The 14,867-nt window shown below is 53.3% G+C and overlaps 1 protein-coding gene across 4 annotated transcripts; it reads left to right on the forward strand.

Moving 5' to 3' along the window:
• Nucleotides 1–3,368: 3,368 nt before the first annotated feature.
• LOC129022951 (ral-GDS-related protein-like) lies at nt 3,369–14,568 on the forward strand. Of its 4 annotated transcripts, XM_054469324.1 has the most exons (13): nt 3,375–3,555; nt 4,004–4,111; nt 6,176–6,348; nt 7,731–7,924; nt 8,065–8,512; nt 9,157–9,400; nt 9,773–9,873; nt 10,370–10,439; nt 12,021–12,095; nt 12,578–12,652; nt 13,248–13,271; nt 13,622–13,743; nt 14,241–14,568. In XM_054469324.1, the coding sequence occupies exons 6-13, from the start codon at nt 9,182–9,184 to the stop codon at nt 14,278–14,280; spliced, it is 726 nt and encodes a 241-aa protein (XP_054325299.1). In that variant the 5' UTR covers nt 3,375–3,555; nt 4,004–4,111; nt 6,176–6,348; nt 7,731–7,924; nt 8,065–8,512; nt 9,157–9,181; the 3' UTR covers nt 14,281–14,568. The 4 variants fall into 4 exon arrangements, with proteins under 4 accessions (XP_054325298.1, XP_054325299.1, XP_054325297.1 ...); XM_054469323.1 differs by lacking the exon at nt 7,731–7,924 and having other exon boundaries at nt 3,369–3,555; XM_054469322.2 differs by having other exon boundaries at nt 3,386–3,555; nt 6,176–7,924.
• The last annotated feature ends 299 nt before the right edge of the window (nt 14,569–14,867 follow it).

The following is a 14,867-nucleotide window of genomic DNA, read 5'->3' on the forward strand; positions in this document are numbered from 1 at the left end:
ACCTGGCTTCTTTGAGGGCTGCCCCCCAGTCCCGTCCAGGCCTTATCTGGCTCAGAGCAGATGATCCCCTGCACCTCCCACCCTGAATCACACAGCTACATCCAGCACATGCTACAGAGGCCCAGCACACCCTGGGTCACATCCAGAAACTCCACAATAGGGGAGGAGACATGCCGTTTCCCAGGAAGGGCAGCTCCCCAGGCCGGGTCATTCTCAGACTCCTCCAGTCAAAGGCCGGGCACAGGCAGCTGGAATCGCCAGCTTCACTCTGACCCACATGACTGGCCTTGCCTCCTCTATGGGAAGAGACCCTCCACACAACCTCAAGCCCAGACATAACAGGACAGGACAGGCTGGATGCTAGAGAGGCCAGCCAGATCTCCACACAAAGGCTCTGCTCTTAAGCAGGAGGTAGCCTGAGGGGCAAAGTTTTCCTGAAGCAACTCAGGTGAGGCCTCACATACGAGAGCTCCAAAGAGGCTGCAAAAGCACCAGCTCAGCCAGCCAAGAACCCAGGTGCCACACCCTTCTGCGACCACTGAGGATGGCTGGGATTCAGCAGGAAAAGGTGGACATGACAGCTGATGGACCAATACTTCCCAACACCCTTCCAGCAAGCAGCTGTACCTTGCCCCTCCCCACATGAGTCACTCAACTTCAGTCCTGCACATGGATGCCTCTGACCATGGGGTCATGGCTTTGGTCTCCTGCCATAGGAGCAGTGAGAGGCAAGATTGTTGTCTGGGAAAGAGGTTCCTAGACTGGGTGTCCCATAGGACCAGGTTGTGACAGATCCCAGAGCCAATACTCATGCCCCAGCCAGTACCCAAACCCAACATCTCCCCAAAGCCCAGGATATAAATAGCCTGTGCACTGCTAAGCAGACACTTCAGGGAACGATCTGCTGGCTGTGAAGAAGATGCAGCCTCAGTACGGTTCCACGAGCCTTCTGCAAGCAAAATCTTCTTTGCTTGGATGCCCATGAGAAACACTAAGGGAGCTCTTCAAAGAAACAGGCCAGACACGGTGGCTCACATCTGTCAACTCAGCATTGTGGGAGGCTGAGGCAGGAGGACAGCTTGAGGCTAGGACTTTTAAGACCAGCTCGAGTGGAACAGTGAGACCCCACCTCTACAAAAAACACAAAAATTAGCATGGCATGGTGGTGCATGCCCATAGTCCCAGCCACTTGAGAGGCAGAGAAGGGAGGATTCCTTGAGCCTGGGAGATCAAGGCTGCAGTGCCCATGATCATGCCACTGCACTACAGCCTGGGAAACACTGCAAAGTCCTGTTTCAAAAAAGAAAAAAACAAAACAAAACAAAACAAAACCAAAGATGTCTGTCTCCTGCCCCATCAAATAAATCCAAATCTCTGCAGGGTGACACAGGGCATTAACATTCTTAAATACCACCTTTGTTGAAGTAAACATATAGTAATGGCTGAAAACCACTGTGTTATGTAAATACATTTCCTATGATTTATTTGTAGCCCTTTTGTGTCTAGCAATTTCTACAGACCCTCTCTGTGGGCTTCGGAAGCCAGAATGGGCAGGGCCAGGGATGAGGTGTCCTAGGACACTGAGGGTAGAGCACAGCTCCCAGCTCAGGGGGACCCACTGCTGAGGCTAAGGCACCCACCTGGGGCTCAGCTTATCTTCAGAGGGAAAATCACACCTCAGAACACCAGACACCCAAAAGAAAGCTCCAGTTCGGCAGATACCTGCCAATGGGCCCTGGAGTGGCTTCCCCAGGGAAAACTGCCATTGCACTGTCAGCTCCCTCCAGCCCTCTCTCGGATCCCAGCAGGAGCAGATTTCTGACTAAGCTCAGAGGTCTCAACAAATGGCAGGTTGAACATCAGAGGAGTTATTAATAGGCCTATAGTTGCCTCAAGACTCCACCTGACCAGGTCCAAAAATGAGTCCTGGGAGGGCAGCCAGGAAGAAAGCAGGGCAGAGAGGAAACACAGGGAGAGGGGGCCCTGGGTCCACGTCAGATATGGAGGGAACCAGGGGAACAAGAGCAGCCCTGATGATTGTGCTCCCCACAGCCCCTGCATGCCTGTGTCCCCTGAGACTTCAGGGTGAGGAGCTCACTCTTGCCGTTCACCTGTTCCTGGGCTCTGGTAGGCTGGCCTGCTTCCTGCCCCAGCCTCACCAACTCTCCGCACTCCTTGCCACTGATGTAGGCAAGCTGATCTCTCTTGTTTGCTGGGCTCTTACTCTCTGCCCAATGGCACCATGTTAACTTCTTTGCATGCTTTATTTTCTGTGATTAAAAAGGGAAGAAATTCTCACTAACACCATTTCTCAGAGGAGAAAACAGGCACAGGGATGTTCTATGACTTCCTCACGATCACCAAGCTACAAGGGGGAGCTGGGCTTTGAATGGAGGTCTACCCATGCTCCTAAAGTTGAGCCATCCTCCAAGGAAAGGACAGCACCTGTAAAAGCTCAGTGACTGGGGCGGCAGTGTCACCACTAAGCCCGACAAGGCTGGTACTCTGATATCCAACTTCCAGCCTCTGGAACTGGGAGAAATACAATCCTGTTTCTGATGAGCTCCCCGGGCCATTATGGCTCTTTGCTGTAATAGCCTGAAGTAGCCCAGAAGTGCTATTCCATCATCTGTGTCATATTCCATCATTCAGAAGGGAGTCACTAACCCCTCAGTGCTGTCTATGTGGATGCTGCCCACCCTAGGCTGAGATGAGGCACACGGTCTTGGTCTAAATAAAATGGGAAGGCACTGGAAGGTGCAATGTCATGGGAGGAGGATGTCTGAATTTCATTTAATCTCAACCTCTACTGGTGCAGCATGAAAGACAAGGCCCAGAGCAAAAGTGTCTTTTCCTGAGATCACACTGTGGACCCCAGGCCCATTGGAGTTGTATTCCATGCTACCTATCACCCCTTCTTGTATTTCTCCCATCTCTAAGTGTGTGAAATATCTACAGGGAACACCACATCATGAGTTTTTAAATATTTATCTCAAACACGTCTCATGAGTTCCCTAGGAAGGAGATGCTAGCATAAGCCCCATTGCGCACGCTGGGGAGACCCCAAAACAGCAAAGGAGTTCTCTAGGGTCTCACAACTGCTAAGATAAAGGTTGCTTGACCCAGCACTGTCTCCTCAAACCTGGGACCCTGGTTATATCCAGGTCTTCCCAAGGTGCTAAAGGGGCACACTTTTTCATAATGGTGAATACGTAAGGAGTTGACGGGGGAGGGTGAGCGGTCAGAAGCCCAGAGGCGCCTTTGAGTAGGACTTATGCAAAGGAAGAGCTTACAGGATGGAACCTACAAGATGTGACCTCACTTCCTTGCTGACAATTCTGGTAACTAGGCACCCAAATTCTAGAGACAGTCCCATTTCCAGCTCACCTTGTAGGCGATGCTCGAGAGAACAACATGTTCTCCTGCTGTGTCCTGACATGCTGCTGACCTCCTCGTCACAGAAGAGGCCAAAATGAGAGTCGTTCCCAAGAATATAGGCATTGGTTCAACCCTCACCCTCGACGCCTCTGGCCCTTTGCCAGAAGGCACCCACAGGTAACAAAGGGCCCAGGGCAGGCCCGTCCAGGCCAGGCCTCAGCTGTGCCCATCAGGGCAGCCCCAAGCCCCTCCCCATGTGTTTGGGGAAAACAGGAGATGAGAGGCCCTCCCTAGACAGGAGCAGGGAGGTTGTCAGGTCTTTGGAGCCTGGTAGGTTTGTCAGGTTCACAGCCCAGGCCATGCCTGGCAGGATGGGAAGGTGAGTGTCAAGGACACAGTTTGTCTGCTCAGATCTGAATCCCAAGTCCTCAAGCTGTCATCTGCCAGAGACCTCAAGCTTCTCTGGCTGGAGGTCTATGCAGATGCTCCTATGTGCCAAATCTTGTGTGTGTGTGTGGGGGTGGGGGGCACCAGAGAGGAGTTCTAATGGGGGTGTCCCACTGTGGGGTCAGCCAGACAGGTCACTGACACCTCTTGGCCCGGCTCTCGGGCTCTCTCTTTGCAGAGCTCCACATAGCAGATCAAGCAGGAGCTGTTGGATGGATTCAATTTCTCCATCTTCGAAGAAGGGCAGGTGCACCACACCACCAACCACGACCAGTGCTGGTCTGGGGTGAGATTGGGCACAGAAGGGTCTCCACAGGCAGGGACTCGAGAAAACCAGGGTGGGCCAAGGACTCAGACACGAATATGGGGACTCCCTAAGCTCCGTCCTAGTGTATTCCCACTTGAGTGATCCACTGTCCCCTCCCAAAGGAATCTGGCTGCCATTAGTCCCCACTGGCAACTTGGTTATAGGCAAAGTCCCTTTCACCTATCAGAGGAAGATCAGAAAATCCTTCTGTTTTCACTTTATGCTATGCCAGGAGTATCTCAGCATGTTGCTACAAGAATTGAGTACAAGGGTAACATTGTAGCAACGTACTCATACTGTTATCATTTTAACTCCCCACCTTAAGTGTATCTCTGGCAACAGGCAGCTCCGTTGCCCTGCCAGACCTCCTCCAGGACTTAAAATCCAATACTTTTACACTAACAAGGTGGGGGGGGGGGTGTTGATTACAACAAAAGAAGGTGAAGCCACTCTATGCATTTGTCTTTAAAGTGTCATCTCACAGAACTCATTCCTGTAGCCCCATCAGGCAGGAGCTGGAACCTCACATGTCATTGGAACATTCCTTAAGGGAGAGCATTTTCCACAGTGGGTCAGCCTCTCAGTGCTGGTGGAGCCTGTCTTGATAAAATTCCCTTTCAAGGCAGCCTTTCTACAAGGAGCATAATCCTATGTGTGTCCTAATAGGCTGGAGCAGTTTGCCAGGGCTGCCATAACATGGCACGCTGACTGAACCACAGAAATCTGGTTCCTCACAATTCTGGAGACTGGAAGTCCAACGTCAAGCTGTCAGCCTGGGGTGGTTTCTCTGGGCCTGTCTCCTTGCCTTGGAGATGGCAGACTTCTATCTCGGTCAGCACAGGGTCTTCTCTTGAACTTCTCTGTGCGCTGACCCCCTCTCCTTGTAAGAACCCCAGGCATATTAAATTAGGGGCCACCCTAATGAACTCACCTCACCTGAATTACCTCTTGGAGTATTCTGTGTCCAGACACAGTCACATTCTGAGTCTCTGGGGTTGAGAATAGAAACATTTACATTTGGGGGAGGGGACACAATTCAACCCATAAAATATACAAATCCCCTGCAGAAGACAGACACCCAGGAAAGGGATATCTGGGTGAAAGGATATGCAGATATCAACTTTCAACAGCTCTAGCCAGTTGACTTTCCAAAAGGGCTCCAGCTGGTCACACGGTCACCAGCAGCCTCTGAAGGTAGCTGCTTCTCTGAACGCAGCCTCCCCTGAATACTAACATGCTTTTAACTTTTTGCCAATCTGCTGTCTGTGTGGCAGAGAAAATCACCTTGTTTCATTTCCAGTTTCAAACATACATCTGCATAACCTTTCATGGGTTCAATAGCTGCCTGCGTTTTCTCTTCCCCGAGTCACCTCGCAGATCCTGGGCCTTGGGATGAGCTTCCTCCCACCCTGGAGTCTTCCGGCATTTTCCCCTTGGCCAGGGCTGGGATGGCCATAGCTGTTTCTCCAGACTCACGTTCATGTTAAAAGAACAAAAACAATCATATCCCTTTAAGTCAAAGGGTTCTTCTAGAGCGTCTTGTCCTGTGTGCTGTCACTGAAATGAGGAGGGGATGAGGCCTCCCCAGGCCCTTCCTCTCCATATCAGAAGTGGAGCCTCAGATGGCCTAGAGGGAATTTCATCCAGTCCTCCTGTGAAAGGTGCTCACTTCTGACCCAGGTGCTGCTGAGCAGCCATTTGACATCCAAAAGCCCACGTGTTCTCTTCTCCACCGTGAGGATGATTTTTGAGGATTGCAGGGATGATGTTCTTCATGCAGGCTGTTGATACAGAGGGTGCCATTGCCTCACAGCTGACAAACACTGGGATGATGCCTTGAAGGCATGAATCATTTTATCATTCTCTATCCTCAGATTCAATGTTACTTTGAAAGGCTAGAACGCTTTTCACAATGGGCACCCAGGTTCTCCACATGCACAAGTCCCTGAAGGGTTGGTGTTTCTTGGTATGAGTTCCAGATCCCGATCCTCTGGTGGTTCAAGGTGTTAGCACTGACTCCCATGTCCCTCCTTCTCCCCCTAGTATGAAAATGAGGTCTGCAGGATGCCAACTTTCCAGCCCAGCACAGGGGAGAAGCTGTTGGAGTCCCTGTTTCCAGCCTTTCTAACTAAACCCACCTCCTCCTATGCCACCTGCCTGGGCCCCTACTGGGACTTTATCACCGTGCCACACTTTTTGGAACTACTGGTTAGAAGGTGAGTGTCCATCCCCTCCAAGGCATGGAGGTGCCTCTCTCCCCTACTGGCTCTGTCTTGAAGATGCAGCTCTCCGAGCCTTGGTTGGCTCCTCTGGAACAGGGAGTAGTGAGAAGACGAACCTCACAGGGTTCTTGTAGAGACTGAATGATCCAAGAGACGGCAAACAAAGGAGTTCCAAGAGCAAAAAACTCTGGAAAACCTGCTGGGGGTGCTGTGATTCATGTTTATTACTTTTCTCTTCCCCCTCACTGAAGCAGCTCTCAGCATTCTGCCTCAACGGCCCATATCCCTCGCTGTTTGGAAAAACACATAGAAAGCAAGTCTGCGATGCCATTGGTAAAGGATGTCTGAGATTCCTTCCGGCTGGTCTTTCTCCTTGACACAGACAGAAGACAGGTCCCTTGGTGCTGAAAAAGGAGTCACAGGCCCACTCAGACATCTGGAGGGGCTCACTGGGGTTCTCCAATGGTTGGGGTTCACTCATTCCACACATACATACAAAACACCTCATTTATGCATCGCTCTTTTTGTGGCTTGGCATAATTTCATAAGCAAAGCAGATGACAATCCCTGGGCCTCGATTCTACTCAGAGTCAGGTGCTCACAGTAGACAGAATGAACAAGTCATATCTACAGAATGTTAGAGGTGAAACCCTCGTGGCCTCCTCTATGTATGGTGGCATCCTCCCAGATTCTGACTAGAATGACGGAGCCCAGCAACAAGTATAAACTGGGTGAATTTAGGGTTCTAAAGGGCCTTTTCACCCACAAAACATGGGGGAAAATATGTGGACTCTGGCTGGGGAGAGACTAAAGGAGCCCTGGGGCTCATACTTCTTATAATTCCCAAGACAAGGCTGACATCTGGAGACTTCCCCCACAAGAGGCAAATAGTGAGTTCTGTAAATGGAGACTTAGGTCCCCTGCAAAGGAGAGGGGAGGCTGGGGTCACAGCTGGCAACTGAGAGACTCATCCCCAGCACCGTGGCTTCCAAGTTCTCCCTGTCCTCCTCCATCAGACATCTGCCCCTCCCCTCCTAACCCCAGGACCAGGGGACCCGGAGCTAGAGCTTTGATGAGGAAGCTGCTCACAAATCTTCCTGGAGCTGCCGTCTTGAGTGCCCAGGTGCACAGTGCTGTGCTCCAGGGCCTTTGGGAAGAGAATGTCAGTGGGACGCCAGGGCACACAGGGGTCTGTACAGCCCTGCTGCATGGGCAGATCTGCCCCTTCCAGGATAGTACTGATGGCTTGGGGTAGGGTGGGGCTGTCCTCTACACAGGCAGCAAGAGGCCAGGGACCCCGAACCATGCAAGGGTGCCCTGGAGGGTTGTGTGGGAGAAGGCCAGGCCTCTGACTCAGCTGTCCACTCCATCACCAGCACCACCACCTCCATTTTGTTCACCTGGCCCCCAGAAAACTCTTCAGCTTGCTATCAGTCCCTGCAACAGTCATCTTTCTGGACAAAGCTGGCCTTCAAAAACTTTGCCTGGCCTGGACTGGGCTTGGAGGACCATCAGGAAATTGTCCTAGGCCAGTTGGTGCTTCCGGAGCCCAAGGAGGCCAAGCCAGATGGTGAGGGGGCTTGCAGTCTGGAAGACTTTCTGGGGGTGGTGTTTTGGGGCTATAATTCCCTTAAATTCCACCCAGCCATTTCTGTGCTTGGAAAGCCCAGTGAAAAATGACTGGTGTGGTGACCTTTTCTCCTTTTCCAGATCTTGCTCCACCTCCTGGGCAACAGGTATTAACAATGCTGGCCCTGGAGCCAGCACCACCACTGCTGGTGGACCTGGGGCCTGCTCTGGAGCCAGAGTCACCGGCAGCCCTGGGTGCACCAGGATATCTACATTCAGCACCAGGGCCAGCACCAGCACCAGGGAAAGGGCCCCCACCAGGGACAGTGCTGGAGCCACACACAGCCCCGGAGTCCCCCTGTCCTTGTCCCAGGACTGTAAAGAACCAACCCAGTGAGGAGCTGCCTGACATGATGACCTTCCCTCCCAGGCAGCTGGCAGAGCAGCTGACCCTCATGGATGTGGCGAGCAGCTGGGCTTTGCAGGCTGTGTCTCTGGCACCAGCTGTCTCAGACCAGCCTCTCCCTGAGGAGCAGACAATGCCCTGGGTCCAATTTCAGCTCCACTTCTTACCAACTATGGGATCTGGGTGAGTTTCCTTACCCACAAGCCTTCCCTGTCTGCATGTGGACAGCAGAGATGGGACATTGACCATACCAGCTGCACAGAGTGACTGTGCAGATTGAACGACAGGGGATAGACAGAAAGCAGGGCAGGGCAGGTGCTCACTGTGGGGCAGGCAGGGCCATGAGTCACTCACCCAGCTGCTCAGGAACCTCACTACCCTCAGCGCTTATTAGGTACCTGATGCATACTAGATTCTACGGCAGACACCCAAACAGAGCCCACAGTTGCAGCTGCCACAAGGAAAGTGCACCGGTATGGAGAGAAGGAGTAGAGGGCTGATTGGAATTGGAGAAAGACGAGGCCTCAGGATGGGCAGGCCTGAGCCACCTTCTAGTTCTTGGAGTAAGGATGGCCTGGGAGAAAATGTCACTCTCTCTTCCCACCCTTGTTGGGTTCTGGGCCATGATGCATTCAGGGCCCTCGGTGTTTGGCAGAAAACCAAACCCAGGGACTCCCACAAGTCTGGAGCCCATTTTAAAGCTTTCTGAGCTCCAGCTCTGTTCCTGCCAGAGACCATGGATGACTGTGAGCTCAGTCCCTGTGTGGGACTGTGGGTGACTGAGCTGGGGTGTGCTGTGTCCATGACACTCTCCTCCTCCCCCAAAGGAGCAATTCAAGAAGTGCTCTATGAATGCTTGGAGCTGTTCAAGTGGTGCTCTATGAATGCTTGGGCTCCATCTGGGGCCAACGACATAAGAAGGGGAATGAGCATGTGGCACCGACAGTTCATGCCACCATCGCACACTTCAACAGGCTCACCAACTGTGTCACCACCTCCTGCCTCGGGAACCACGGCATGAGGGCCCGGGACAGGGCCAGGGTGGTGGAGCACTGGATCAAGGTGGCCAGGGTAAGCTATGGTTGCGCCTGAGGATTCCCTCTTTAAAAATGGGGAACTTCCTCTTTTCCCCCATCGGCTTTCAGGATCAGCATCTGTATCTCTGGCCTGAGCCCTACACATCCCCTAGGCCCTTCTTGCCAGAGCTTCTCTCACCTTCACTCCCACGGCCCAGTGGTGGCTGCTCACTTCCGATCTGGGCTCTGCCTTGGGTTGAACTAAAATCTTCCTAGATGAGTGACATTCACTCAGTCCCAGGTCTGCCCTCCTGAGGCTCCCCAGGCCTCTGCTTCATCCAGGAGGGGAGATCTCAGCAGAGGGAGCTGAGGCTGAAGTGGGCCGGACTCCACCTCTGGACCTCACAGCTCACTCTTCCCTCTCCAGGAGTGCCTAAGCCTCAACAACTTCTCGGTGCACGCCATCGTCTCTGCTCTGCGCAGCAACCCAATACATCGGCTACACAAGACGTGGGCAGGAATGTCCAGGTGAGGAGGGTTCTCTCCACGGGAGCATCAGGGTTGACCTAGGGACCCATAGGTCTCCCCATGTGCCCTCAATGACTCTGAAAGGTTCTTGGAGACCAGGGACACTGGAGGCAGGGATGGGCTGGTGGGTGTGGTCACCAAGCTGCCCTGGACTCCTAGGCAAGGATTTCCAACTCAGGACTAAGGTTTTTTAACCCTCAGGAACAGACTGGAGCCAACTGGAGGCTTTCAGGTGTTTGTACCCAGAAGTGTCACTGTATCCGACTGAAAGCTAACTGTAAACACGCAGGTGGTTTATGTGAAGTGGAGATGGGGCCCAGGGGAGGAGCATGAGAGGTCCCACCCTGGTCCTCTGGAGCCCTTGTGATCAGAGGACCCCACTGAAAACTCTCACCCAGTAAGCTGGGATTCACTGAGTTTTCAAACAAAAGGGATTGGAACCCATAAATCTCCCCTGATTCCCAAATTTACCCTTCTTTCTTTCCTCTGCCCATAGCAAAAGTATGAAAGATCTAAAAGAACTCGGCAAAAAAGACACTGCAGTAAAGAGGGACCTGCTGATCAAGGTACAGTGGAGCCTGGGAGATGCGGGACAAGTGTTTAAGGGTCAGAGAAAAGAGTGAGTTTGGAAGGGCATTGGACCAGGTGTGGAATGGTTATTTTGTTTTATTTTGACTTACCTAGTAAAAGTGGACTTGAAAAATTCCCTCCATGCCTACCTTGGGCCAACAGGAAGAGAGGTGTGTGGATCCATAGGCACGTGGGGGCACGTGGGGGCATGGGGGCAGAAGGCCCTGGAAATCTGATGTGGCAATGGCTGCTGGGCTGCTGGGCTGCTGAGTGGGGGTGATGAGCTGCAGCATTAGCAGGGCTCTGGCTCCCATGCTGATCCATGCTGCTGGCATGGAGCTTCCTCCAGGCTGGCAGATGGTCATGGTAGGTGGGACTTTCTTCTTTCCTCAAACTGGCCAGCAATTCCTCAGGAAGCCAGGCCTCTGCTGCTGCTTCTCTCTGCAGTGCACCTCCATGGGCAGGGGGCCTCTGCTCACACTGGGGGAGAGGGGGAATGAAAACAGAGGAAGCTCATGTGCCAGGGACTCCAGTGGACCACCCAGCTTTGGGTACCAATGGGCATACTCAGGACAGATGTATGTGTGTGCTAGGACTCCCTGCTCTGCTCTTTGCAGACACCCAAAAACGGTCATGTCACAGGATTCTCACCAGTTAGCAGCGACACATGCTCATGACAAGTATCTGGGGGATTCATGCATTCCTAGGGGATCCTCCCTGACCAGATCTCAGAATCTTCCATGCAAATGAGAAGGCAAAGGTCACCCCACCCAGGATTCTGGAAAACCCTGACATGTCAGTCAGAGATGGCGCCTCAGGAGGCCACTTCCTGAGTGGAAGAAGAGAGAGTTCTGTGCGAGGAGCTCCCCTGGGGGATCATGGGCGAGGCAAAACTGTTGGCATGGCTTAAACCCAGTTTGTGTGGCAGAGACTCCTGTGGGGCTGGGATAGGCAGGCACCACTTAACCAGGTCCCCTAAAATGCCCTGTCCCTTTCCCATCACAACTGTGCCTGGCTGGAGACCTAGACACTTAGAGACTCCAGAGAACATGACCCTGATGGGTGGTGGTGCTAGGATGCGGGGTGAAGGCAGCTGAGACAGAGCCTCCAGGAGGGGGAGGAGGTGTCCTCTCTCTTGGGGCGCTGGGGAGTCACTGACTGCTCTGTGCCTCTGTCTCCTCATCTGGAAAATGAAGGGATGCTGAGCCTGTAGTGCAAGCCTCACAGGGTGGAAATGAGGTTCAAGAAAAGAAAGCAATTTGAGGGTGCTCCTGCCTGGTTCTTCCTCAGACGGATGAGGGTGAGAACAATGGCAACAGCTACAGGAAACTGAGCACTCAGGAGGCCCTGTGAGGTAGCTGTGGTTTTCATCACTCTTTACAGAAGAGGAAACAGTCTCAGGGAGGCCTGGCTGCATGATTGGGTGACACACACAGAGAGTGTGGAGCTGGGCCAGTGGTATGAGCACTGTGCCAGGTGACTCACGTCAGTCCCTGGGGATCCAAGTGTGGGGTGGCTGGGGTGTAACTGGGGGAAGGGAGGAGAACCTCACTGTCCCTGCCCCTGACACCTGGCAGGCGGGGAGCTTTAAGGTGGCCACCCAGGAGAGGAACCCCCAGAGAGCCCAGATGAGGCTGCGGAGGCAGAAGAAGGTGAGTGAGCCTGTGGCATGGAGGGACTGCAGGGGATCAGAGGACAGGGCTCCTTTCCCTGCCAGCTGGAGGCCTCCATATCAAGAGAGCGGGGGCTTCCTCCCCAGCCCTGTCCTCCTGTGGCCACTGGGCCTGGAAAACCTCCATTTGAGAGACCAGAGCAAGGGTCTGGGAAAGCTGGACTCAGAGTGGTTGTGGGGAAGGGTAAGGCTGGGACCACAGGCCCTTGTGACTTGTTAAAATCCCACCATAGAGGTAACTAGGAGTGCTTGCTAGACTTGGAGATCAGCTGGGATAGAGGCGGCAGAGAATTGGGAAAGGCAGCTCAGGGTCTGTGGCTGCTCCAACCGGGAGACCTGGGGAGGGGGGTTCTGGGAGACAGGGGCTGATGGGATTTCATGGGACAGGACCTTGGGCAAGCACCTGAGTGCCAATACTCATCACCGCTACCCCTCCCACCTCCCCACCCCTCCTTGGCACAGGGTGTGGTCCCCTTCCTGGGGGAGTTTCTGACTGAGTTAAACAGGTTGGATTCGGCCATCCCGGACGATCTGGACGTGAGTGAGCCTGGGGCAGGGTGCTTGGGAACCAGGATCCTGAGGTTTGGGAGAAGAGGGTCCTGGACCCAGCCTTTAGATCTCAGCCCTTGGCAAACCTCCTCTCCTGAGAGCCTCACAGCTGCTCCTGTGGGTGGGGATGTCAGGCCCATCTCATCACCTCTGAGTGATGGAGGCTCCATGGCAGCCACCAGTCCCTATTCCTGAGTGGTGAAGCTGCAGAGCTGCCTGACTGCAAAGCTGCTGAGGTGTGGGCTGAGCTGGACTCAGCCTCTCCCTAGGGCGGTCCCGTAATAGGAGGGTGAAATTGAGCCTCTCCAAGGGCAGGCAGTTGCAGGGTCACTGAGCGCTTTCTTTCTATGAGAGACCTCAGTTTCCCTGTCTGTCATCAGAGAGGGTTGGGGCAGAAGATCCCTGGGCCTCAGCTCCCATGCCCCCTGCTCTAGAGCCCGGAGCCTGAGGCAGGTGCAAGTCCTGTCATGTGCACATCCCCTGACCCTGGTGGCCCTGGCAGTAGTGCAGTGTGGGAAGGGGTGGGGGTGGGGGGCTGGTTGTGGGCCAGGGGCCTTTCTGATGGACTCTGTCTGCCTTCCAGGGCAACACCAACAAGAGGAGGAAGGTGAGCAGCTGGGGCACTCACGTTGGATGAGGGTGGGGATGTGGATGTCACAGTCCACCCTGGGCAGGACGCTCCCTGGCTCCAACATCTACATCTTAGGTTTACTGGGAGGGTTTGACACATACAGCAGGAGGAGAACTATCCCAGTGGAGAAAGTGGGAAAGGCATTGGAATCAAAGACCAACTCCTGCAGGAGGGGCTCTTTACATCCAACTCTGAGGACAGGCTGGGGGCTGCATGGGACCTTTTCAGAAAACTGCCCCAGGGACCAGCCCCTTCTCCCTGCCTGCCAAAGGCCCCCTCAGCATCTTCCACCCAGGCCCTGTCAGCATCCTGTCCTCTGTCTCTAGGAGGTCCGAGTTCTGCAGGAAATGCAGCTGCTCCAAGTGGCTGCCATGAATTACAGGCTTCGGCCTCTTGAGAAATTTGTCACCTATTTCCCAAGAATGGAGCAGCTCAGTGACAAGGAGAGGTGAGGGTGTAGCAGATGGGCAGAGGGTGGGAGAAGGCTCTCCATTTTTTTTTTTTTAACATGGTCTGGCTCTGTTGCCCAGGCTGCACTGCAGTGTCACCATCTCTGCTCACTGCAATGTCTGCCTCCTGGGCTCAAGCCCTTCCTCAGCCTCCCAAGCAGCTGGGAGTACTGCTGTACACCACCATGTCCGCTAGTTCTGCTGTTCTTGTTCTGGTATAGATGGGGTTTCATGATGATGTCCAGGCTGGTCTCAAACTCCTGGCCTCAAGCAATCCACACACCTCAGCCTCCCAAAGTACTGACATTACAGGTGTGAGCCACTCCACCTGGCCTAGAGGAGGCTCTCCCATGGCCAGCTGCAGAGAGCCTATGGCCAGCATCAAGCCCTGTTGCATGGGGTCCGCTGGGGACCCAGGATTCCAGCTGGGCAGGCACTGAGAGGAGACCTGATGTGTGGCTCATGGTGGCCTCACAGCTGCTTCTCTATCCTGCAGCTACAAGCTGTCTTGCCAGCTGGAGCCCGAATCCCAGTAGGCCAGCAACATCCTGCAGTGGCTAGGAACCCACCGGGATGCTGGCCAGAACACCGGCTCTGCACCAACTTTCACCCACACCGTGGACCCCAGGGAAGCACATCTAGGAGGCTGGCAGCTCAGCTGCATCTTGCCCCGGATCCTCATCACCAACTGCTCCTGCTGGCCAGGATCAGGCCATGGGACTTTTGCGAGTCAGGCGGGAGACCATTTTATGTTTATTTTCTTTAGTGTATAAGTAAGCGTTTTTTCTTAACTTTCATTAAAATAAAATTTTAAAACACTATTCAAAATGTTCTATAGTTGTTGGAATGAGAAAAGTAACTGCAGTGTGGTAACCCTATACCAGTCTTTAGGATTCACAGTCTAGCATGTCAAATTGAGGCTATGGCTGAACAAGTAATGGAATAGCATTCATGTTACGCATGCCAACCATTTAATGTTTTCCTTCTTTATTCAAATTAATTATTGTTCACTTTGTTTAAGGAAAACAACAACAACAACCAAAAAAAAACCCTTAAATACCACAGTATGTCACCCAATCTACCACACTTGTTCTACTGACCAGCTACTCTCAAACTTAAATTC

Source organism: Pongo pygmaeus, chromosome 23, assembly GCF_028885625.2.
Source record: "Pongo pygmaeus isolate AG05252 chromosome 23, NHGRI_mPonPyg2-v2.0_pri, whole genome shotgun sequence".
NCBI lineage: Eukaryota > Metazoa > Chordata > Mammalia > Primates > Hominidae > Pongo > Pongo pygmaeus.